The sequence below is a fragment of the Tigriopus californicus genome, chromosome 10 (genome assembly GCF_007210705.1).
Source record: "Tigriopus californicus strain San Diego chromosome 10, Tcal_SD_v2.1, whole genome shotgun sequence".
In the NCBI taxonomy this organism is placed as follows: Eukaryota; Metazoa; Arthropoda; class Copepoda; order Harpacticoida; family Harpacticidae; genus Tigriopus; species Tigriopus californicus.
Window position 1 is genome coordinate 14,136,971 of NC_081449.1, and position 26,322 is coordinate 14,163,292.

Here is a 26,322-nt window from a genome sequence, read left to right on the forward strand (position 1 = left end):
CCTGTCAACTTATTTCATTTGCCACTTGAAAGTACATCTTGGAGGATGTTTCAAATGGCGGGTCTGAAAAATAAGCTGATTAGGGACAGCTTGAGGAAGTCTGTCTTCCATTGGAAAATAGTAACTTTTTAAACATGAATTAAGCCCAAAAATGAACAGTGACACAAATCCAGCTTACTATCTTCAAACAGCCCCGGTCTTGCTGTATTCAATACGAGATACCATTTTGCTCCCCTCTTCCATTTTTCTAAATTAATGGATTTGGGCACCGTGCTACGTCATTCATAGCACAAATGCCAAGAGAGAAAATGCAAGCCGTTTGAATACATAACGGCAAAGCTCCGGATTGGCCGCCCTTCTCAGATTGGGACTGACATTACCCACCCGTCATCGGATTGATACCCGTCCTTGGACCAGATTGGGTGATGGGTGCCCATCCCATTATGGATGATTGGTATGAAACTGATGCGATGTGATTGATTTGAATCTGGTGACTGGTGGTCAATGTCAATCTGATGACTGACGGTTGGTTGATGTGCTTTGTCGTTATGTATTCAAACAGCCTGCATTTTCTCTTTTGGCATTTGTACTTTGAATGACTTAGAATGGGCCGCTGCGCAACCTAATTACAAAATCACGCAACCTTAGTTTGTTGTTCATTTCTGGTCAACACAAAGACCTGCATACAACCGACAGAGCTAGTCAGGGTCAATCATTGAACGGCTCTAAACAGCTTTCAGAACGCCTTCGATTGTAAAAGGTTCCGTTATTATTGAAAATGTCACTTACCTTAACTTCCGCAGATTTTCGATAAAACTACATAATAGTGTTAACTTTTTTTCTTTAAAGTTTTAAAGTGTGAAAACTTTAACTCCCATGTTTAAATTTGTCTTATAATGGGGTGCGTAATAAGTTTGCTTATCTATGGATTTTATTTTAGATCACATAACTTCTTACGCAACCTATATGTATGTATGTATTTATGTATGTATGTACTCATGTATGTTTGTAAAAAATATTGATATGGGTTGATTTGGGACCGTGGAACCTCTTAAGCCATAACGGTTGGTTTTCATGAGGTCCAGGTTGCTTAAACCTTCGTCGCAAGAGGTCGAGTATGAAGTAATGAGTTTCCCTCTCGCACACCTAATCCATTGCTCCAGAGTCCCAAATAGGCAATAACTAACCTTTAAATTGGCTTGGTAATCGTTCCATGTTTTGGCAAAAACAAAAGATGGCAAGTTTTGAAACAAGGCTTTCCGGACTGAGGGTAGGTTTAAGTAAATGTCAACACCCATCGGGCAAACATCCATGGCAAGGGCCAGGGTGACAGAGCTACTCATGGCCGTCTTGGTAAGACTAGCCAATGGGAGCTTACAATAGTGACATGGAACTCGGCAAATCGCACAATGAGGGCAACCAAAGAGCTTATGCTCATCAACCTTCTCGTGAGCAATGATGTGGATGTACTCTTCGTCACTGAGGCAGAACTGGAACTAGAGGCTGCGGCTTGCTTTGCGGTTCAAGACTATGTTACGTTCCTTCCACCTATTACGTTGCCGGGGCAAAAAGTGAGGGTTCTAGCTCTTGTGAAATCAGTGGCAGCTATCAAGTTTGATGCTAAACTTCGCGTAGACTTGTTCCCAACCCTGGCAATATGGCTTGAATTCTCTTTACCAAAGAGGTCACTATTCGGTGGTGTGTATTGCCCATGGTCTGGGCTTGCGGTGGAGAGGTTACAAGTGGAAGCTTTGCTCGATTAGTCTGCAGCAGCCACTGCTGAAGCAAGTGTGGTTGTCTTTACAGGGGATTTGAACTTGTATGTCTCCCCGGTGGATGATAAAGGCTACCATCGGCATTTACTTCCAACCAAATTGTTGTCGGATCTCACAGAGGCAGGCCTTGAGTATATCCTAACTGGCCCTACTTGGGTGTCTCATGGCACCTTCCAAGGCTTTCGCCGAACATCAACCATTGACCTCACGAATGTTTTTGGTGCCTGCTTCACTGTGACTGTTCTCCCTGACCCCACATCAGATCATAGGCCCTTGATCACGAAAGTTCGACTAAAAAAGTCGTCAGACCCACTCACCTCAGTTCTTAGCAGGAACTTAAAGCACATCTCTAAGTGTGTTTTAGAGGATGCATCAAATGGGTGGAACTGGCACGAAATTTATAAGTTGGATGACGTGGAGAGCATCCATTACTTCTTGGTGAGTGGAATCACGCATGCCATGGATCTGGTGGCACCTATGAAAGCCAGAAAAGTAAGAAGGGGGGCAAGTTTGTACCTCTCCAATGAAACGCTTGCCCTCATGAAAAGAAGGGACTCTGCAACCACCACGACCTCATACAAAACATTAAGAAACAGAACTAGCAAACTTGTCTGACGGGACAAGCTGCACTCCAACCTCTCTAAGCTTGAAAAAGCCATGGGTTCCTCCAGGGTCCTTTGGGACTTAGCACAAGAGGCACTTGGTAAACCCTCCCCAATGCTGCCTCCTGCCCTGAGCATCAATGGTTCCTCCACTTCCACTGATGGGGAAGCGGCAGTGGCTATTAATAATTTCTATGTGGAAAGGATAGAGGACCTCCGCTCCACCATTGTGTCACCTGCGGCACACCAATCTGATCAACTATCTGAGGAGGAAATGCCATTCAGATTTGGTTTCTCTTTTGCAAATTCTACCCGGGTTGCAAACATCATAAAAGGACTATGTGACACACCTGCATGGGGCGCTGATATTATCCCCACATTGGTCCTGAAACTAGGTGTTGAGATACTGGTAGGACCAATCTCCCACCTAGTGAACAAATCACTGTCAAATTCCAGGGTTCCCAATGGGTTCAAAATTAGCATGGTCACCCCCATCCTTAAAGGCAAGGGGAAATCTTGCAACGACCCGCCAGCTACCGCCCAGTGGGCATACTGCCAACCCTCTCGAAGGTGCTGGAACAGATAGTGAAGGCAGACTTGGAACGCCACTTGCAACTAGTAGACGGACATCCAAACAGCCAATTCGGCTTTAGGAAAGGGTGTTCCACCACTGGTGCCATAGGTGCTGCCCACGCCTTGTGGATAAAAGCCTCGCAGACGGGAAATGTTGTTGGGGTTTTGGCCTTTGACCTCAGCAGTGTCTTTGACACGGTGAACACCGATCATCTACTGGAGGGTCTGAGTAGGCTTGGAGTGTGTTGTGCGTTGTGGCTCAGATCCTATATGGAAGGTGGTTGGCAATCTGTTTTGTGGAGAGGGGCCCCGTTCCCCTCAATACCCAGTGCTGTAAGATGAAATGGATCGATTATCACCCAACTTTTGCCAAAAAATACCAGTTTTATCCCCAATTTTTGGGACTTCAACGAAAAATAACCAAATATTAAAATGTAAACACCACATGAGCTTTGTTGTTATTTATAGGGCCGGCAAAAACTTGCAGATATATGTGGTCTTTATTGACAACAAATTTGCAAAGAAAATTGACGATATTTACACAAAAATTTGCAAATAAACTTTCCAAAACATAGGCACCAACACGTTCTGGAGGTTGTAAGGGCTGCTTTTGACTTCCCTATCAAGCAACACGTAGATGAAAAGGAAAATTCTATCATGATATCTTCCAGCATTGTGAATTGAACCTGCTATCCCTTGCGAGCAGATTTTGCTTTGTCCATGATACCCACTAGAATGATCCGTATTTTGTACATCTTAATATCTTGTGAAAAAGATAAATATCAGTTCATTGAATAAGACTCAATAATGCCAGAGCGTAGAAATGTATTGCAAAACAATTTTGTTGAGAAAAGTAAGTTTTTAAGTTTCAAAAAAGTAATGGTAATTCAATTTTTCCAAAACTAACCATTCACCTCATGACCATTTACCCCAAAAATCATGAGAACACGTCAAGATGTGCCTGATTTTTAAAGGAGGAAGTTCAGTACCCAAACAAAACTAAAATTTAATTTTTAAAAATAGAGTATCTTAAAAAATTGCAAAGATAAAAGAGCTATTTCAGATTGATGGAAAACATCAGCAGGTGTTTTGTAATATGTTTGCAATCTATTCCATACCTGTGTGTACTTTTTTCAAAAATATTTCCTATTTTAGCCAACCATAGCCAACCAAAGTTGGATTTTTCGGATTTTTCAAAATCACCAGAACCGGCAGGGTTCAATTTTGGGACCCTTTTGTTCCTGGTGTTGATGGCTGATCTTCCCAATCATCTTGACATGAGTCACGCCAACATTGTCAGTTACGCGGATGATGTCACCATATGGGCAGTTGGTGATCAGGACGAAGTAGAAGCTGAGCTTAACAGCAAGGCTAGGCTCTTTATGGACGATACGACCAGGATAGCCTTGGTCCTTAATGCTACCAAGACCCAGCTTCTTGTGTCTGGCCGGATCAAAAGTGAATCTCGGGAAAGACTTAAGGTGGTTGTGGGCACTGAGGTGGTGGTACCATCCAAATACATTGAGTGAGCTCCTTGGGGTTAGGAATGATTCCAGACTGGGCCTAACTACCCAAGCGGAACGCACAGTTGTAGATGCTAGAGGATGTGCAGCCTTGATCAGGAGGCTTGGATGGGCTTGGATTAAATTCTAGATTGGTTTAAGCCTTTTAAATGTGCCAATCGAAGCACTGAAGTGGAAATGGTCAATCGAGCGAGCCAATGGTGAGTTGAGCAGGGCCCTGAATACCATCTTTTGCCACTGCCACGCCCAAACCATGGGTTCCCCAGAAACTTGCACTAAGCCAGATGTGTTTTGAATAAAAGTTGTTACGCAATGAAAGTATTATTTTGAAAATCTGTCCATCCTAGCCAAAATCGGTCGATCAAGGTACATTTCCTGTAGTCACCAAAAGTAAGAATGTCGGTCTGATATAGATAGGGTCCATTTCATTACTTGTAATTGGACACTTAAGTATATCTCTGAAGGAACTAAAACATCCCTCATGCCCCCTGTGGTAGATCATATTGTATTCACAGCATCAAGTGTCTTCTACCAGTGAATAATTTCACCTTCAATGAACCTTCACAACAGTCTAATATGCAACTATATCGGGACCTCTGCTGCTTGCACTCGAGCAATCTCTCTTTCTAATGTCTCCTCCATGGACAATCTTTAATTATTTCACTATACTCTGCTAAAATTTCAGCTATAAACTGTAATACATAAGGACAATCAAGTATCACAGAGACACCCTGCCATGTACCTAGAAGTGGTGATGAAGGGATTTGCACTATTCCCAATACCCATTACATTCATTTCGGAACAGGTCTTCTCTTGCACCAATACATTGATAAACAACACAGTATTCATCCCCTAACTGGCTGAAATCATGACCGCAGGTCATGGAGGCATTGTTTTTAAAAGACAATTGACAACTACTATTGAATGTAACATCCTTGGCAATTGAAATAGATACACTTTGAAATTTAATAGAGTTTCGCTTTAGTAGAGGCCTGCACTTGGAGAAATGCATTGTTGCACAAATTAGATTTGAACTTAGTAGCCACCCCCATTACTTTCTGAAATCATGACCGCAGGTCATGGAGGCATGTGGAAAGTAAATACAGTTTCATTAAAGTAGAGGACCTCATTTTGGAGACATGCATTAATGTACAAATTAGATTAGAACATTGTGGCCACACCCCCTAACTGTCTGAAATCATGACCGCAGGTCATAGAGGCGTGGATTGGTATCCCGGAATAGAACGTAATGGCCACACCCCCTAACTGTCTGAAATCATGACTGCAGGTCATGGAGGCATGTCGTACGTTAATAGAGTTTCTTTCCAGTTCAGGAGTTTACTCCGAAAAATACATTAATGTACAAATTACATTAGAACGTAGTGGCCACACATCCTTACTGTCTGAAATCATGACCGCAGGTCATGGAGGCGTGGTTTGTATCCCGGAATACAACGTAGAGGCCACACCCCCTTACTGTCTGAAATAATGACCGTAGGTCAAGGAGGCATGTTCAAAGTGAAACTCGCTCAACGGTGCCCATTCAGAATCAAGGTTGGGTGACGTCGATTGACCCTTTTCCAAAAAAAGGGAGAATGTCACAGAGCAGCTAAAGCGCTCTATGAAACAGAGTGCCAATGGTAAAGCCCGACATGGTACCAGAGAGAGAGAGACATGGTACTTTTTAACAATACTACACCATGACCGCAGGTCATACCATCTAGATGGCGACGAAGGAGCAGCTAGTCAAAATAATAATCATGCTGAAGTACCTTAGCAGGGCTTTCAATTTTACCTCAACTCAACAAGTGATCGTGCTTTTTGTTTAAGAGAACTATACTTAATGGCAGCCCTTGAAAAACCTTGACCAATAAGAATAAGGGACCCAAAAGAAAAGTCGTCTGATCAGAGAGAAGGAGAATCAGCTGACCTTTACTGATCTTTCTATATAAAGCATCTTTAGTTTAGGTTAGGCTTGGATCGGATTGTGTCAACAATGGATCTACTTCCTCAATCTCTGAAGGCGTGGGATTTTCACCGTATTTGACGTCGCTTACACTTTTGACCTAGCGATAACAACCATAAAATCCATATTGTTTCTTACAGTGAGGGAGAGGTCCCTGGTTTGAATCTCCTCCCCAGCCTTTCTGCAAAGGAAACTTTTGAATGCAAACCACACCCACTGACAGAGAAACAAACCGATACTGAACATTGACATAATTCTGCCTCGAGGGCTGGTCAGAGAAAAATCACTCCAGTCAAGCCACTTGAGACGTTGTTTTGAACACACTTTGGCAGTCGGGCTACAGGGTGTTGTGCCGATCGACTTCCCATGGGTTACTCAGTATCAATCAAAGCAGACAAAGGAGCAATAAACCCACTGGCAGCATTGCCAGATTTCTAGCAGCATTGAAGGCCAATTTTGTGCTCAAAATTAGCCATTTGGAGGCCATTTAAATGTTAAACGAGGCTTCTTTTGTTTATACTTTTTCAATAGCTAAAAGCATATCATACAGAATTTTTATGGGAAAGTCAATTTTTTCCATAGCTTTTCTTCACAAATTTTTTTTTTGGAGACGTGTTTGCTTTCCTTAAGCATAAGCGGATGTTCTGACTAAACTTGTAACAGCATACTCAAAAGCACAGATTACAATTTCTTTTCTGATAAAGTTTAAGTACTTTTTGACTAATTTTTGGTGCAACACACCTATTTGTTAGTCAATCAGAAAATATGAAAAAACTTTAGAAAAATAAGGTAAAAGAATCTAAAAATTGGAAGCCTCTTGTTACCTCATACAGTACAAGCCATACAGACTAGTTGAAGCTGTAGAAGACAAAAAACAAACAAAAAGTATCTACCAAGAATTTGGATTCCAGGTACTTATCAATTAGATTTAGGCTTCATCTGGGCAAACTTTGGGAGAGATGTGGTGTAGTGGTTAGCACAGTTTCCTACTGTGAGAAAGGCCCGTGGGTTCAATTTTCCTACCCGGGCTTTCTCGAGGAAACTTTTAGACACTAACCACACCCACAGATGGAGAATCAGAACTGATACGGGCAAAACAATTCTTATTGGAGCAAATTTATAAGAATGATGTGATATCTGGCTTTTCTGGTGGGGCAAGTCTCATCCCTTCAACCCTAACATTCAAATACCAAAAAATCATTTAATTTAGTAGTATTACCGTGAGACTGGTCAAAAATACATGTTATTGAACAGCTATAGCTTACAATTTGGTTCAGCACCTTTCAACTTGCTTGAAAATATCTGTCAAGACAAGATATGTAATGACTAGACTCCAACAAACGAAATTGTTCCTATGTTGTGGGAACATTCTAGAGAGGGGACAATAGCCGGGTTTTTTTTACAAAAGCACTAGTTCAGCTCTTTTGCCCGTCAAACTTCTGTTATTTCTGCTCAACATGAAAACACCACATTTTGTTGGAGTCTGGTAATAACCCAATGCCTGCAAGCCAACTCCACAAGGAAAAGTCAAGGTTTTGTGTAAAGTAAGTTTTCAGACAGAAAATTTAGATGTTCTTTCATTCATTTAGATATTAGTGCATAAATCCCTGCCCTGCACATTAACCGTTTGTTGTGAATACAGGTTTGCCATTTCATTTCAAAATGTCACTTATTGACCATTTCCTAAAACATGTCAACATGTCTTGTTAACAGATTTGCCAAGAGATGACACTCATTCTTCTCTAACTAATTGCTAAGGTTCTAAAAACTATGCGTAACAAATGACCTCAATATGCAAATACAGATCCAAAAAAACAAGCCCTGGATGGAAATAAAGATGCAAAGGAAACTTCAGAGATGCTTTATATCGTTTTGGCATACTAAGGTATTTTTAGCAAGTTTTTAAGCTGGACACATATATTCTTGTAACAGAATGCTCTGGTCTCAATGGAGCAATATCTGAAGATTAATCTAAGACTAAACTTCCATAATAGTCTCAGGTATTCTTTGAAAGTAGATGGTGGGTTGCTGTTAATGTGGTTTTGTTTAATAAAATTTGTTTATTCAATATTTCCAGTGTGCTGTACAATTGTTTGTGTCTTAGGAAAGAGATGGCAGGCGGAACCCTGAATTGTGCAGACATACATCAAGGGTGCCAATTTCTCATCAAAATAGTGAAAATACACGTTTTAGATGTAGACAAAGTCAGTCAAAAGAAGCCTAGAATGCAGAAAGAGTGTGAAAACGAACCAAAGATACAAATGTTGCAAATAAAGGTTCAGGATGCAATAAAGGGCCCAGCATGCAACTAAATGTTACTTGGGTAAGTTTGAGAACACTTCTAATGACCCACAAAGGTTAACTTTTCTTCCAAACAATCATTGAGTTTTGAAAGTAGGCCCATGGAGGTCAAATTAAGAGTTGGAGGCCGGATGATTGTCCCCGTGGCCATTGAGTTTCAGAAGTAGCCACTCGGTGACCAATTCAAGGGTTGGAGGCCACATTTTTTCCGTGGCCATTGGCTTTTAAAGTTGCCACTTTGGGAAATTTGGCCTCTGTGGAGGCCATCTGGCAACACTGCACACTGGTTCCCTGAAATTGGAACTTGATTTTGAGAATCACATCGCTAAATGTGTTTATAGTCATTCCCAATCACACATGCCACACATTCTCGCAGGAACCCAAAAATCTCATTATCAGTGTCATTTCTCTGACTAGCCCTCTAAATCTGCCGAACGAAATGTGAAAGCGATGTGATGTGATAGCCACCTTTTCTGGCCGGGTAGTGCTCATCCCTCCAACCATAACATCCAAAACGAAAAAAATAATTGAATTATTTAGAATAGTGAATTTGGGTTGTACATTTGCTGATCTGTTTCCACAAATTGAGGTAAATTAATTTCAAAAGGCAATTATTTCTAATGTTTAAGTTTTTCTGTATGAATGCCAGTTTGTATGTCAAGGCATCACTGCAGATCAATTTAAGCCCAGGAAACTATAATTTCAAATGGCCTAATTAATCAAGTCTTGTAACACTCCTGACCAGTAAAATAGTTTTTGGAATATCGATTGAATTAGTAAAAGAAATAATTCTTGATCTTTTTCTGGGAGCTCTGCGTTACTATCCTCCCCTGAAGCCCATAACCTCTGAAACTGAGTAAAAACATGCTCTAAATCAGTAAAGCTTTGCTTCAGGTGGTCAACCATTATGAAGAATTCAAGCTGAATTATAATGACGACCTCCACATGTTACAGAAAGTTGCAAAAATGGGATGTTTTTTCTTTGGGGCATGTTTTCTGGCATATTTTGATTTTGATCTGGCATGTTGTGGCATGTTTAAGACGACCTATTCTAGCACGTTCGGAGGCCAGAAACCTGGCAGCACTGAGTCAACAACTTAGTTTATAGTCTTTCCATATTCCATATCTTCCTTACTGATACATTACATACAATTTCTAACATAAAACCAGTCCTAGTGGCGCTAGCGAGAGCTTACTTTCCCGACATTTAACTTCATTTTGAAAGGATTTGTAAAGCTTAAAGTAGAAAAAATGTAGTTAGGTTCCCTTTTATCTGATGCTTCATTCTTTTAAAAGATGAACTCAATCAAATTTCCTTTCACTTGAAAGCACCTATGAAGGTTAAATGGTGCGTTTAGAAGTCCAAATTGAGGAAAAAGTAACATGAAAAAATGGCATCAAAAACTTTTTTCAGTTATAATATCAAATTTGATAAAAATATATCTCTAATCCACCCTCTACTTATGACTTTGCGAGGTAGAATAATGCCAATATATGTTTGGGTATTTCATAAAAAACTTGATAAACGTTTTAACCACTTCACAATGTGTTAGCATTGAATTGGTTGGACACACTCTAACATGGTTGACTTCAGCCTTTAATGAGACAATGAGTGATAGTTGTTGGGTCGTATGTTAATGAAGCAGGTGCAGATTGAGGAATTATTAACTGCCTTCAAACCCTGACTTGCTATTGTACACTGTGCAGTATGCATTTTTGTCTACACGTAGACCATGTCTTCTACTCAGAAGGAATTTACATATTTACATGGTCGAGGAAAAGGAATGAAATTTCAAGTGTTAAAATGAGCCGTTATTATGAGCAATTTCTGTCCTCATTAGACTTGAACCAAAAGGCAGCTTTGAATCAGACAAAAAAAATAATGAAAATCCCAAATCTCGAGGATTGAGTGCCAGACATTAATTTTATTGTTAAGAGTTTTATCTAAGTGCCAATACAAGACGATTCATTTATATGCAGTGTATGTCTGCTTTCGTTTTCTCAGTCGTCACTAGAAGCAAAAATGCAATACATGCGAAAAGAACTCTTTGCCTTTCAATGTTACTCTCAACCTCCTCAGATGTAGCTTCCGTTTTTCTTCGTTGGAACACATGACGCAAGCGAGGTGCAAATGGGACGATGTGGTCCATTCTGCTAACAACAGGATTCTTCAGAGACATTTGCCGGTAAGTCTTAGTTTTCCAGGGAGCATTGAAGACGAAAGAACCCATGGAAGCGCGAACCCTCCCCACCCTCTCTATTCCATCCCGGCACTCGAAATTGTGACAGTTCGCGGAGCTAGAGGAGTCATGTGCACCCGTGTGCCAGTTAGTGTCGCAAGTGCGATTATGCCTTACCAGTTAGACCTAAGCCAAGTTAAATGTTGTTCAGAAACAAGGAGGGCGCATCGACCTTCTCAAAATGGGAGAGGAAGGGGCTTTTGGTCCTCGTAGGGCCCCTTCGTTGCTTTGGCGTGGAGGAGAATTTCTTAGAGTGCATAAGAGCAGCATGCGATCTTCCTCCCGCTAACAAATATTGGAAAAGCGTACATGTTGAAATCATGAAGCACGTATGAACTACCCAAGTGCGTAATGTCACGTTTGAACGTTCAAATGTGCATGAGCCACAATGTGCCCTGTCATTTTCTCATTCACTCATGGTCTACCACTGATTTGAATCAATTATTTTCCAGCATTGTATTGAATTGTAGAAAAATGGGCATTTTACTGATTAAAGCTTCACTTGGTTGCTCTGCTGTTAGGACTTTAATTATTTTTAAACAATTTCTTAATAATATTTTGCGCACCTCTGGAATATATGTCAAACCATCCTTTTATCTTATCCCTGTTTTTCATCTAGAAGTGCTGGGAATTTCATTCCCAGTCATGAGAAGGACGTCCGCAAAAAAGTACTTTTCAGCTCAAAAACTCAAAGGGTCTAAAACTTGGTAGGGTCACACACTAGGATTTGATTTATTTTGTAAAAAGTGTTATCAATGCATTTTAGTGAGTAAAACTTTGACAGTTCATTAGCACGCAATGCTGTATGACCTATTCCTTTCTTGATTAAAAGGTCAAAAACTCTAATTTAATTCCTTAAGACAGAACTATCAAGTAGCAAAAGTATGAGGAACCTCTCAAAATTTTATGTTTACGCCATCTTTCTTTCCTTCTTCAATGTCCGAGTACAACGAGAGAGAAGGTTCGACAAACATTAAGAGCAAAATTGATCAAAGAGGATGACCCACTTAGGGGGACACCTGAATTAGGGATTAATAGCTCTTTTTATAAGGTTATATTACAGTTCTAAGTCATTTATCCTTTATCCGTGAAAGTAAGTGTTCATCAAGCATTCAATTTTCATTCACTGACACATTTTTATTTATTAACATTGATAGACAACGCTTTAAAGCCTGAAGAGGCTGTTTTGGGCTCATTATGGCTACTTTTAAGTTTCCTATTTTCACAAATGCTTTTCAAAACCTTAGGAAAAATTGTATGACTTTTGCTATGATTTGTATTTTGGTTTGTTAAAAGCTTCTCTTTATCATGGTTAGCACTAATGACACTCATGTCACTCATGTCCTTTCAGAGTCTTTAGGTAAGACAATGACTTCCCCCCAAAAATGGTGATGGCTCATCAGACAGTTGCCAATGAGAAATGATCTTTAAAGGTTAGGTGATTCCATTTTTTACTTAGCGTGGGGAGATAAAATAGTGTCACTGAGCCGTTAGGCACTCTTAGGCGGCTTGGACTATCTTGAGCCGTTGCACATATTTTTTTTCTCCTTTTTTAGCATGACCATGGCCTTAATCATGAATGTTATGGTTTTGAATTAAAGAATGAACTCTTTGGCAAATGCTTCATTCAAAAAAATATCAATTATATTCCCATGAGCCAAATATCTGCTTTTTAAGTTTATGTCTTTCAATCTACTGGCCGGCTCCTCAGTGGCTTGTACTATCGCAACGGCAAAGTGAAACTCATGCACTTTGATGATCATTTCCGTCAATTTAACTTGTTTATCCTACTTGACTCTCATATTTTTTCAGGCAAGTAATGAATACTTTTTTGGATGGAAAGTGTGCCAAAGAGTTTATTTTTTGATTCAAACTGATTACATTCATGGTTAAGGCCACGGTAGTGCTAAAAAAGGAAAAAATACATGTAACGGCTCAAGCTAGTCCAAGCCGCCTAAGAGTGCCCAACTGGCCCTGTGACACTATTTCATCTCCCCGCGGTAAGTAAAAAATGGAATCACCTAACCTTTCAAGATCATATCTCATGAAGGATCTATATTGCGCCCTATGCTATATTGACCAAACAGAGGAATCAATCATCATCATCAACGTCAATCATCTAGAACCACTCGTCCCATGCAAAATTAGCATTGATTGCGATCAAAAGATGTATTAACTTGGTCAAATTTGGGCCCAAAATTTGACTTAGTGAACATAGGTAAAGGTAGCCAAAGAAAGCTACAATGCATGAGGCAATTCAACCAATCTGGTCGACTGTCTTTTGTATATTCGCCCAAGACTCTGAACTAAGTTCCAGAGCAAGGCAATCATTTCCCAAAAGAGCCCGCACATTGGTATTGTAAAATAGCTTAAGGTCTTAAGTGGCCTGTGACAGATGCAATGCACCACGGACTCGAAATCCTGGTCTCGGAGGGCAAGGCTAGGCATGTGAAGAATAATAAATCCAAGGAAAAAGTCGTCCAGCACCTTTATTTGGGGCAATTTGTGAAAGGAGAACTTTGACAAACAACATAGCCAACCAGAAGTGTGATTCAATTGAAATTTCAATAATCGATCGAAGTTGTGCTACAAAACTCAAAATAATGTCATTTTTGGTGGAGTTCTGCCAACGCACTAACACCTTGGCTCAATATCACAATACCGTTTGCCTCAACAATTCGCCAAATTGAAATAAATGACAAATTAAAGATATGTTCGGTTTGTTGGGCATGTTGTTTATAGTTTTGCCCTTTAGAATGATGGCACTTGTTAGTTTTAATTTACTTCTCAAGAATAATGCATGATAATTATGTTAAAATGGTAAGTTTCGTCATATTTCTCTATAGGCCAGGCCAAGTAACCCACAAGAGCTAATGTTCATTTTTGCTTCAATAACATTTTCTAGCACTTCAATGCCTTAAAAATTGGAATATGTATGGAATCACAAAGTCAAAATCTTGTAAAAACAATATACAATATTCATGAAAAAACAAAATGGTGTTTTTACCAAGGAAACAGGTTGCAATATCCTTCCACCAAATATTTGTTCGTGTTTATCGTAATAGTTTTCTTTATCATACACTAAATCAAGGTAAGTATTATAAGGGAGTTTGTTTTTATTGTTTACTTACTCCTCTACTTGGCACCATTGGCTAAACCTTGTCCGTCTTTGCATACAGATTTCAGAGTCTCTAGTAATGATTACATGACATGAAATTTGAATCTTCTGCCTCCTCTCATTCGGCTACGGAAGCTTTTACCTTCGTTATATCGGAACATATCACTTTGCAATAAAACTTGAGAAAAAGAAAAAATCTCTTTGCATTATCTTTCTTTTCATTCATGTGATCTACTGTTTCCAGTTTCGACTCGAAAATTTAACTTTTTCATAGATATTTCCCCTTGTCTTTGAAAATTGAAAATGTTCGTTTTTTTGCCAAATTCAATACTCTTGCTTCTTGTTGTTTCACATGGTTTTTTTACTGTCCTGATTGATCATTTAGCTTTTTTGTACCTTTCAAGGCTACATCTCATTAGCTTTCAAAATGTATTTGTTTCATCGCAAAGAACAAATTTTTAAGCATAAGACTATACTTATGTTTTGATGCAAAATCATTGAAAATACATTGTCGTGCTGATTTTGTTCAAAGCAAATGCAAAGGGTTACTTTAGAAATGTACCGTACTTCACGCTTGTGCCTTTAGCTCCCAACACTGATTTGGCGATAATTAATGCTCACTATAATTATTTACTCAAATAAAGTACTCAAAAGTGAGGATTAAAAATCATCTGCATATTTTGCCCTTTCTGTTACATCTGTTAAGTCATTTACATCCATTTTAATGGCAGTTTTGGACCACCCTGGCCATTGGCATCATTCCGGTATCAACTTGGCCCCAGCAAAAGATGCTCATCCACTCCAGCTCTAATGATGAATCTGTTATGGAAGGCTTGTTAAGATGAGATCTGGTAGTCGCAGAACAAGACTTACTTTTGGAGGATTTTGTGTCGTTTTCATGTTTCTATGTTTCCAATTTCGAGCGGCCAATTTTTGAAGCTTTTTTCATTGTATCAGCTCCATGTTCACTCTTTTTTACTTGTTTTGGGTCAGTCGGACATTTTTCATTTCCTTGTTCTTCGTTTTTTTGTGGTAGGAAGGTTTTTACCTAGGTGCACCAAGATCGGATGAAGAATTGATCCCTTAACCAGACCATTTTAATTTTTCAGGAACTATGTCAAAATCAACGCCTTTTTTCTGTTTGAGCAAGTCAGCAAAAAGGACTTCCAATTGAGCTAGCCTACCTCCCAATACTAATTTGATGCAAAAAAAACCACAAATCATTTTGCGATCAAAATAGCCTTAAGCAGTAGCACAAGGCTTAAGAACAGAATCAAATGTAAAATGTATACCATTGCATTCAGATTAATCAAAAAAGAGTACTATTGCCAAGCATTGGAAGAAAAAAGTTTTAAGTTTTTGTTAATGAATTGAAATAATTCAATGGACAGTTTAAAAAATGCTGTTGTATGCCAAGAAGTATTTTCAAACAAAATATGCAGCAACGGGTGGTAAAAACAAACATTTTGCCATTGTATTTTTTTTCCTTCATTTCATGGCTTTTTCCGTATTTAGCGCGCTTTCCTTCTTCGTATTTTCTGCGTATGCGTATTTTTAAATGCTTTAAAAATCATGCCTTATATGTACAGCCCTTCTTAAAATACACTTTGTCTTGAGCTTTAGTGCAGCAAAAATAAGATGAGGTCATTGAAGTTTTCCAAACCCAAACAGTCATTTCTTATTCGGTAAGAAAGGCCGGTTCTAATCAAAGAAAGCAAATTCCTCCTTGAAACCCCTGTTTTGCGGACTTCCTTGCCTATTAGAAGTTTAATCCCCAGCGATTGAAGGTGGAAATTATGTAATTTCTGTCCAATATTTTCTAGGAACTAGAGTTGGTGAATTGAGCTAGACCTTGAAAGTAGGACAAACTTGAATTTTGATCAAAACCTTATCCAAACCTAACTCAAAAAATGCTACAAGATCAACTCCAACATGTTCCCTACCAATATTAGACTGAAGCCAATTAAACAATAAAGGAGCCGTTTATAAGAGGTTATTCATTAATCATTATCAATGGAGAGGAAGCCTTTTTTGATTGACTAACCTGAATTCTCGAGAGCAAGAATATCACATCAAGCACATCGGTAAGCCTCTGCGGTCACTGCAATTGTCCCTAAAACCTGGATTTTCCGATTTTCCCTCGTCAAATAATTGGGACTGGGACGCTAGATGAGTTGCTTCCTCCTAACTGATTCATTTAAACGCTCAAACATGAGCGTCATGAAGAATACACGAATTTGAACCTTCAAGTCCAGCTTTCCAACCTGTAAAAATATGCTGTAGAAATCTATAACTAGCGATTGATTTGACTTGTGAAGACCGCGAGCCAATGGGTTAAGTCCTCTAGTGTAGTTTAACCCGGGTCTTATTCAAAGACTCTTCCAACTCTACTTGCATCCACTCATGCCTCCACCTAAGGCAAACCTGACTGCTTGAGATTTGGGAATCGCTCTCTCTGTCAATTTCGAACGACGCTCATAAGACAAAGCAGACCTGACGTTCCTCCGGCGGCTTTTCCATTTTTCTCAGCGTGACTGCATTTTCCTGATGTTAGTAATTTGCGCATTGAAGCACAATGATAATATCAAAAATCCACATTCTTTTTTTGAGTTATTTCTTGTATTTAGAAATTGATTGCAACTTCAGGAAAGTTATGGGCTCGAGATATGGCTTTCTTTGTTGGCTTGAGGACTTGCCTAATGAGTCCAAAGTTGTGGAGTAGATTTATACATTTTGTCGTTTTGTCCACTTAAGAGACGGTTTACTGGGATTGGCTAGCACCTTTGCTTTTCCCGACTCTGTTGTACGCAAGGTTGGTTGTATGTGGTTCCCTTCAGTATGCCGTTGTTTCTAATCAGTGCTGCCCTTACATAGGACTGATGCCAAACTCATTTGTCCAAATGTTATGAAGTAATGTGCACCAATCCTCAACTGACGTCCGGAGCGAAATTACAAATTCCATGATTGAAGAATGTTCCAGGGTGAATTTTTCCTTGGGAGCCTTGCAGTCATGATATATGTGGTGAAAGAAGATTATAGTGGAGCCCGCTTATATAGTCTTCCCTTTTAACGTCAATAACGTCGTTTTCTCAAAGTCCCTATTCATTCTTACAGGTGTTAACATGAATTGACCCCGTTTATGGCGTCGCCTCACTCCGGATATCTCATCATTTTGAGGCAAACTTTTATGCACTATTTTTGTTGCAAAAAAAATCACTTTCAGTTCTGATTCCACAGCACAACTGAAAAAGCCTGTTACTTGAACTTTTGAAAAAGATTAAGTGGTTTTGTCAATGCGATCATGTAAATAAAAACAGAACACAGATAAAAATCTGCTTTCTCTGCCTGCTTACTTGTTTGCCAACCAAGCCGAATTCTACTTTGTCCAAAGTTTCATTATGCCTTTGAGAAGAAATAATTTTTCAACCCAAGCATGGAAGCTATTTCAAAAGCCTTAAATGTTCTCCCAAAGATGCCCTTGTAGACAGCTCAAGAACCTCCTACAACCCAAGAAATTGATGCTGCAATGTCAGAGGTTAGAAAAGGCTCACTCAAACGGAAGTAAGCAAAACTATGATTAAGACATTGAAGCAAAGTATCCTTGATAGTTTCCAAGGATTTTAAAATTAAGTTTCAAGAATTGCAGCCTCTTTTGAGCTATGTATCGTTTGAACACTCTTATATTAAAGTTTATTTGCGTATTTGACGTCTTTATACACCTAACAAAGAAACTTCGCATATTTCGTCAATTTGGCTTGGTTCCGAGGGTGACGATAAAAGGGTTTTCACTGTTATATCGAATGAGACACCTCAGAACGATATTTGGCCATAACATGGTTGGAAACTGACCGGCCAAGGGACGAACTAAGAGCGCAAGCCTGGTTAAATTTCTATTTTGCGCTCTCCTCCGTGATTCCGCGTGAGGGCACGGATTTCTACTCAAAAATTCAAGTCCTTCGCAGCCAGTCCCTCCACCGCCATAATCATTCAGCTCCCTCGCATCTTCTTCTGCGACATCATCATCGTCGTTATCGTCGGTTTGTTCTTCGGGCAGGCCCATCTGGGCCGCCCCACGCTCGCTGGCCGCATCCGCCCGCTCTCTCTTTTGCGTTAGAGCGGCCCGACGCTCCCTCTGTACCCCTAGGCTGGGTTCTGAATCGTTCCCTCACCCACTCCGCCAGCCCACCAGCCCGCCTGCCCGCTGGAGGCGGGAGCCTGAAAGTAATTCGTTGGAGCGTTGGCATCGTGAAGTTTTCCCAGCGTCCTAGCCTCCTCTGCTCCAGGTTCTCCCCTAAGCGGACTGCCCGAACGACCCAGAGAATCAGAGAGAGAGAGAGAGAGAGAGATCTTTGGAGAGAGAAGGAGAGAGGGCGAACGAGTGAAAGAGGGTGAAATCAGCTCCTCCCAGGCAGCACTCAGGTTAGGCGGTCGGTGTGCGGGGATTTGCCCACTGTGGGGAATAGAGCGGCCTCGTTGGAAGCGGTGACGCCTACCAGCCGCGCCAGTAGGCTCAGCCAAAGAGAGAGAGCGAGAGATGATGATGATGATGATGATGATGATGCACCAACTGACTAACGAACGAAAGAACGAACCGATGTCTCCACATAGACAGAAAGACAGAGAGAGCGAGGGAGGGAGGGAAAGAGAGGCTAACGGAGGAGCGTGGTTCGGTGTGCGGTTGTCCGTGTGTGTGTGGAAGGTTGTGTGCATGCGTGGGGCCGTCTTCCACTCATCCTGATCGTTTGAAGTATGAAGCTGCTCCCTGTTAGACCGAGCAACCGACCGACTGACCGACCGACCGGGTAGGTGGTTCACTCGTTCAGTGGCTGGCCGGATGATTGAGCAGTAGCAATGTCTGGTGGAGTCTAACTGCTAACTCCCGTCGATCCAAGCTAGGGAAACAGCTAGCAGACCCTCTAGGAGAAGCCTCTTTCGCTCCATCCTTCGCTCCCCCCTGAGTGTGACAAGCTCTGAGTGAGTGAGTGAGTGAGTAACAAAATGAGTGAGTGCGTGAATGAAGGAGGAAAGAAGTGGAGGGAGGCAGCCAGGAAGCCAATAGGGAAGGAAGGAAGGAACGAACTCAAGAGACCAAAGTCGGGGAACGAGAACGCGTACGTAAAAGTGTGTGCTCAAAACAACCAAAGAGAGGACACAACGAGGCATCCCAGGAGCAGAAGGGGTCACTTACGACACCTTGCGACGATCGCCGAGGATCGCCGAGGATCGGGCTCTACGAAGGCCTCGCGTGAAGGCCTCAAGCATCATCCCAGCCCGCGGTAAGTATGAGAAACCGCCCTCGCCTCACTCACTCACTCACTCACCCAGCCAGTCCACTAGCTACCTCCCTCCCACCCGCCCTCACTACCTCACTCGCTCACTACCTCAGGCCTTGGATGGGTGGGTGGATTGGTTGGTTGGTTGTCCGTCGGTCGGTCCGTCGGTCGGTCTGTGGGTCGACCTACCCCTGGCCTTCTTTCCCAGTGCGTGTTCTGTCAATCAGCGTCAATCGCCCTCGATCCTCGGTGCGTTCCACCCGTTCCACAAGTCCAACCCGTCCATCCCCGAATTAGCCTCTATCCTCTCCCATGACCATCGCCGTGTCCTCATCGATGGGGTCCGACCCGGCTCCGGGTCGGTGCTAGATCGCTTGGACCCGGTTAGACCCCCTGGAGTGGGAGTGGCGTGCTCATTTTGACGTGGGCTTGCTGACATGGCTTGAGTCGTCGATCTTGACGCATCTCATCTTGTGTGGTCTCGGATTCAGATCATCCAAGTCTGTTTTGAGACATTAAGACCCACCCCCGCCCACCGGAGGCATGGGGAGGGAGTGCTCGTCGGATTACTGTCCACGGATAGGAGTTCGAGGCTGATTGGCTGGCCTGGTCTTTGAACTTGAGACGGTGTTAAGATTGAATTGACCGAAGTTTGTTTGTTTGTACAAGATGGTGTGGTTTTTCCTTGCAGACGTGCTGGTCCGTTATGGACATGTCCGGTGTCCAGCATACGGCCACATCCAGTCGTCCGGTCGAGCTTCATCATCCCCATCATCAGGCACAACAACAACAACAACAGCAGCAGCCGCATCACACCACCAACATGGTGGGTAGACAGCCCGAGATGCGGGTCATGCACACCCCGGCTCAGAAGCTGGTGCGGCCCGGACACCAAGTGGAGTTGCTGTCCGCAGCCAAATATTTGTGCGACCAGCAAGACTATGTGGACCTGACCATTTATTGCGAGGACGGTGTGGTGCGGGCCCATCAGATGCTCTTGGCCACGGCCTCGCCCTTTCTGAAGCTCTTGTTTCAGAATTCCCCCCTGTATGGGGTGGATGAGATCTCGCTGATTCTGCCGGAAGTGAAGGCCTGTCTGGTACAGGCCTTGGTTCATTTTGTGTACACCGGCACGGTCGTGTCCAAAGAGGACCATTTCTACAGTCTCATGAAGTTGGTGTACGCCCTGAACATTAACGCCTCGATCGAGGCCGAGTCCACCAACGAACGCCCCACCACTTTCTCGGCCCCCCTCATCCCGTTGTCCCGGATCGAATCTCCCTCAAAGTTCAAATTGCCCACCCAACTCCCGCCCCCCATGACGGCCCAACTGCCACAGGTGCCGCTGCCTCAGCAGCCCAACCCCATGGTCATGCAGTCCTTGGCCGCCAATCACCAGTCGATCGCCTTGCCCACCCATCCCGTGCCTCCGGCCAAGATGCCGCGTCTGGCCACTTCGGTGCCCTCGTCCCTCCCGATGTCCGTGAGCACGTCCAAGCACATGTCCATCCAATTGCCCACTCAACCCGTGCCCATGAATGCCATGGTGAACGGTATCAAGAGCGAGCATGTCCTCACCGCCGCCCCGCAAGCCGGAGGATCCTACATCGCCGTGGATCCCAACACGGGTGTGTCCTACAAAGTCGAACTGGGCAACGGCTCGGTGGGCGGCGATAGTTCCGACCCTTTGGCCGCCATCATGAATGAAACCATTTTCACCGAATCGTCAGGTAGGCACGGATCGAGACATGCCCGTCAATAATGAATTACAGCACAGTATTGCCTCCTTCGGTATGGTACTAATGATATTTTGGCACTCTGCCTTTCAGTAGCCCAAGCGATCTACCAAACTGAGACTGGACAAGTGATCTACACCACGCAACCTGCAGGTACCGCCGTGACTCCGGCCATGGCGGTCCTACCCACCACCCCTCTACCCGTGAGCGCCACGGGCAAGAAGGGTAAAAAACGGAGCGCCGGCGGCGGAGTCGGAGGCGGAACCGGACACAAAGAAAATCAGATCTTGGCCGAGTCCGTGGACGACCTACCGTGTGCACCCGACGACGAGGACCTCAACACACCGTACCCTTGTGACCAGTGTAACAAGACCATCAAAGGGCGCGTGATGCTTCAGGCCCATCAGTACCAGGAGCATTTCGACAACCCGGAGATCGACAACTTGGACATTGGTGACAAACATGCTTGTCGAGTTTGCCTGAAACTGTTTACTCGGAATAGTGACGTGAAAGCCCATATCCTCCGGGTTCATTGTGGTGACCGACGCTATCCCTGCACTATGTGTGGGAAGCGATTCAAGGAGAGCACTCATCTAAGGAAACATTTGTACACGCACACGGGTAAGAGATCCATCTGTCCGGGTTGTCGTCGGACTGAGACGTGGTGGCCCACTCACGTCTGCATGCATCTCATTGATTGAGTCATAGACCACTGAGTCTAACCAATGTTCCTCCTCTCTCGTTTGCAGGAGAAAGACCCCACTACTGTCAACTTTGTAACAAAGGCTTCCAAACGAGCTCAGACTTGAAGCGTCACAAACGCACTCGAGTTCATCAGGAGCGTGTGGAGCAAGTGACAGCCGCGGGTGGCACCATCCCCCCGGATGAGCCCCCGGTCACGGCCACCAAGAGCCAGGCTCAGCCAAACTCGGACCCTCAGCCCGACTCGATTCGATGGAACGAGACGGCCAACACCAAACAAGTGGACAATGCGGCTCAAGCCCTCCTGAATAGCATCACACAGCCCGTGGCCCAAAACCCTTCCGAGATGGTGCTGGCCACTTCGGCTGCCCCGGGGGGAGGGTCCACCACGATCGACATGAAAGCCCTGGGCGGGAGCACAGCCTGGAACAATAATGCTCTCCCCGGGGCAGCCACTTCGGGTGGTTCTGTGACCCCGGTCAACCCCGTAGGTGGGTCCTCGTCTACATTGGACTTGAAAGCCATTGCGGGTGGGTCCACTGTGGATATCAACGCCCTGAAATGGCAAAGCAATGGCCAACCCACCTCTCAGGCCTCGGCCGTGCCCACGGCAGTGAAACGAAGTTTATCCGTAGATTCCCCCGGACAAGACGAGGAACGACTGACCGTGGTAGAAGGGGATGATTCCTCACAAGACAGTGTGGCTACGGCGGCCGTGTCCTAGACGATTTCTTTTCAACTCTTATTTTATGAGATATTGCCGTTGTCGTTCTCCACTTGTACTGCTACTACCGCTACAACAACAACAACAACTACTACTACTACTACTCCTACTACAACTACGTTTTGTGAGTCTTCGTGTGCGTAGAGCGAGAAAGAAAGCGAAATCCTGATTTCCATTTCTTTCTTCCTCTCCTTTTTGTTCTTTAAGTGATCGAAGTCACTTATATCGCCCAACCACCCAACCCTCGTCATCCATCTTGTCGTGGCGATGGATGGAGAGCCCCTTGTCCCACCCCTTTGAGTGTTTGCGCGTGTTCATTTGTGAGTATGCTTGTGTATCTTTGATACGATATTGCCTATAAGAGAACTTATATAATGAAGAAATGCTTTTTGTCGAAGCGTGTGTTCATATCCAATTATTATCATTTTATTCTCTATTCTCTTTTTTATTGCCATCACCTGAATTATTTTGATTCCAATTCTAACTTTCAAGCAATCCACCAAAAGCAACGCCCGCCCCTCCTCGTTTTGAGCCAAAAGGCCCAGTTTTTATCGATCTAGAACGACTAGTGACCCTTAGCCTCTAAATTGATCATTATTCAATCCCCTTGACCCGTTTCAAAAAAAATGGTGTTTGACATAAGTCCTCAAGCGTCTTCTTAGGTTCCCAAGTGTGAGTTTCAGTCCCTCCTTAGGTCATTTAATTGAAAATAGCTTAATAAGAAAGAATAAAAGCAAGATCGTCCCCCCTTCTACTTCCCGTTTTTTGCCCATCTATTGTGATATTGTTCCCTGGCAGATGAGGCACTTCAAAAAATAGAGGAATCCTTCTTTCCGCCTGCCTGGATTGTCGTATTAAGAATTATACACAGAAAAGAACACACAACTTTCACCATGGTAAACAAGTACAAGTTTCGTTTTGGATGTTGTGGATATCGACATCCTCCTCGTTCTCGCCATTACATTATTATTATATTGTTGTTCTTAATGATAGTGTGGCGAACCTAATTGAAGAAACTCTTTTAAAACCGAGTGTCAACACTGGCTTTTTTCGGCTCCACAAAATATATTTTTATGACGTCACTTAATTAGTAATAACGTTCCCGATCCCTGAACCGACCTCCTCCCTCTTTCTATATACATGCATATACACTCGCACATTGTTCAACTTCACTATTAATTTGATTGCTGATGTCGCTCACTACCTTTACTTCTACTTCTCGAATTGGTACTCGACATAATCACAATCATTCTTATTCCTACTCTGATTGCTCCCAATAATTCTTGAATCCGTGAACGGAAAGTGACGAACATGAATGAGGCAACAACCTCACCGTCCATGGACTTTTGGCCCGTAATCGAAAGAGATCTAGGCGTTTCATATCTGATTTGACCTCAATCATCTTTTTGTGTGTGTATGCGTGTATAACGCTCCGATTTCCTCCTCGATATATATGCGTTTTGTGTACATATAGACGGCAAACGACGTTAGTTTTTTCCGACGTTACTTGTTTTATATGTATGATGACGATCTTGATCCGTGTAGATATACTTTTGACCACAATACTAAACCACATCTACTATTATTACTACTATTGTCTCCGAGTACCGCTATATAACATGAAATATAAACCAACTACACCCTACTGATGTGACCAATCTGCCTGCGCCTCAAACTTTCAAGCCAGTACTGCCAAGTTTGATCTAAGCTGGATTTGCTTTTGGTCGGAAAAGGTACGTTCCCTTGACCTAAAAAGTAGTACACCCAAACAGATTCAACAACCTTCAACCCTAGAAGAGTAAAAATCGAGTTTGTTGTTTTTTTTACTGCAGCTGAATCGGTAACCCGTTGACAGTGCCACTGTAGCTGATGGAAAGCAGCGCCTCTACAATCAGAAACTATACCCTAGCAGCCGGTCAGCTGACATTCATTCGCTAGTTCGTCGCTAGTCAAAACTAGTCCGTCTGGCTAGCTCTCATCGCACTCTCTAGGCATAGGAGTTGCTTCCTCTATAGTCCCACCACCTTGATCAGATTAGATAGGCATGTGCATACAATATCTATGCATGTCTACAATAGAACCAGCAAATATTATCAGAGGACAAGGCAAACCGTAATTGCAAAGGGTGCAAAAAAAAACAAGTTCTGAAAATTAAAAAAAATAGCATTTTTTTAAACATTTGATGGTCAGTGAGACCCTCAATCTCATTCTTCCGAGGTCGGAACAGGGGGTAACATCCCTAAGTTTGAACCTCTTTTAGAAAACATTCTCCTATGGCATACCTTAGTTGACATTTATACTTGAAATGGAATGCTTACCAAGGATAAGAGAGGTGTAAAGCTTTGGGATTTCATACTAGTGCGCCCTCTGGTTCTACCATGAAGGAAGTGTCACCACATTTCTTACTGATGGCAAAAAATTGGCACCAAATATTTTCTTTTGTATTTTCTTCATACATTTATCACTTGCAATGTAATGCAATCTTTATCAAGTGAATGTTGAACTTAAATGGTTCTAACTAATAGTCGAATGATTTCCTAAACATGGTGTACAATTTTGTCAATGAAAATTTGGAAGCACTGGATGTGCAAAAATCATAGTAGTTCTTGCCGCGATTGTGGCGCAGCCTGACTAGCTCACACAGCTGAAATCCGATACGGTAGCCAAACCCATGTTCAATTGAATTACTCGTTTAAAATAAGCTCAAGCTGGCAGGATCTCTGGTTCTGATTGACGCATTTATTGGTTCTTTCCCGCGCTTTCACCCCTGAACTTGTTCTCGTGGTTGGTTTGATGCTTGCGTGTGGACACGTCCGAACTAAAATGTTATCACAGTCCTGTATGTACAGCTAAAATCAGATGCCTCCCATGCTCCGCCTCTCGTCAGATTTGCCACTTGCCCAGTATGCTGTCTTTAATGGCGTCCACGTACTGGGCCGGCACCCAATAGATCCAATACCGCGAGGCCTCGGTCGGGCCCAATTGCAAGGCCAGGATGTGGTACTCCTCGTGGCCTTCGATGCTCTCGCTGACCACGTTCTTAATCGAGCTCATGGGCAATTTCTCGGTGCGCTCCTTGGTCCCGATCCACACTTGATCCACCTCCAACTTGAATGTCAGACGCACCTTGCCGCCACTCTTATTGAGCATGCCCGAGAGGGGCGTAGATGGGAGGGATTGACGCACACCTTTGATTCCGGGGGTGGCGTCCTCGGGTTTGCCCTTGTCCAAGACCTTTTTGTGAATCTTGTCCCGCGATGATTTCGAGCTGGATCCACCGTCCGCCCCGGCAATTTTGATTTCCTTCAATTGCGAGGCTGTAGGTTTGGTGGACACCTCGAGCACGTCGTTGAGGGTCGAACCCACCACCATGACCTTGGATCCTTTGACCAGTCCTAGTTGTCGCAGAGTCATCTCGTCCTTGGCCAAGCCCTTAAACATGACCTTCATCATGGCGGGCGGGATTTGGATCACGCTCTGGAGATAGGCCTTGAGGCAACCCACGGTCTCTTCCACCGGGAAACTGATATCGTACTTCTTCTTGTTGTAGATCACCTTGAAATCCACCTTCTCGCCGGGGAAATCGGCCAAATCCTGATCGTTGTACTGTCGAGGCAGTCCTCCGGGCATGCCACTGGCCACCGCAGCGGCCACGCCGGGGGACGTGGTGGTTTCCATAGATTCTGAGTTGGGGACAGAGATGGGCTCGGTCGTGGAAACTGGNTTCCTGTGGGTGAAGAGACCTCTAAAATGCAAATACTTTAACATTTTCTCTTTTGTATGTAAATT

The 26,322-nt window shown here is 43.1% G+C and overlaps 2 protein-coding genes across 3 annotated transcripts; one reads left to right on the forward strand and one right to left on the reverse strand.

Annotated features, from left to right (window-relative positions):
* Positions 1 to 19,145: 19,145 nt before the first annotated feature.
* Positions 19,146 to 24,178, forward strand: LOC131889534 (zinc finger protein 628-like). 2 transcript variants are annotated; one of them, XM_059238662.1, is made up of 4 exons: positions 19,146 to 19,374; positions 20,063 to 21,101; positions 21,204 to 21,728; positions 21,857 to 24,178. In XM_059238662.1, exons 2-4 carry the CDS (start codon positions 20,078 to 20,080, stop codon positions 22,531 to 22,533), a joined length of 2,226 nt encoding a protein of 741 aa, XP_059094645.1. In that variant the 5' UTR covers positions 19,146 to 19,374; positions 20,063 to 20,077; the 3' UTR covers positions 22,534 to 24,178. The 2 variants fall into 2 exon arrangements, with proteins under 2 accessions (XP_059094645.1, XP_059094644.1); XM_059238661.1 differs by having other exon boundaries at positions 19,147 to 19,374; positions 21,201 to 21,728.
* A 1,074-nt stretch (positions 24,179 to 25,252) lies between these two features.
* Positions 25,253 to 26,256, reverse strand: LOC131889536 (ubiquitin domain-containing protein UBFD1-like). Its single transcript, XM_059238664.1, has one exon. It carries the CDS (start codon positions 26,209 to 26,211, stop codon positions 25,417 to 25,419), a length of 795 nt encoding a protein of 264 aa, XP_059094647.1. The 5' UTR covers positions 26,212 to 26,256; the 3' UTR covers positions 25,253 to 25,416.
* Between the last annotated feature and the right edge of the window lie 66 nt (positions 26,257 to 26,322).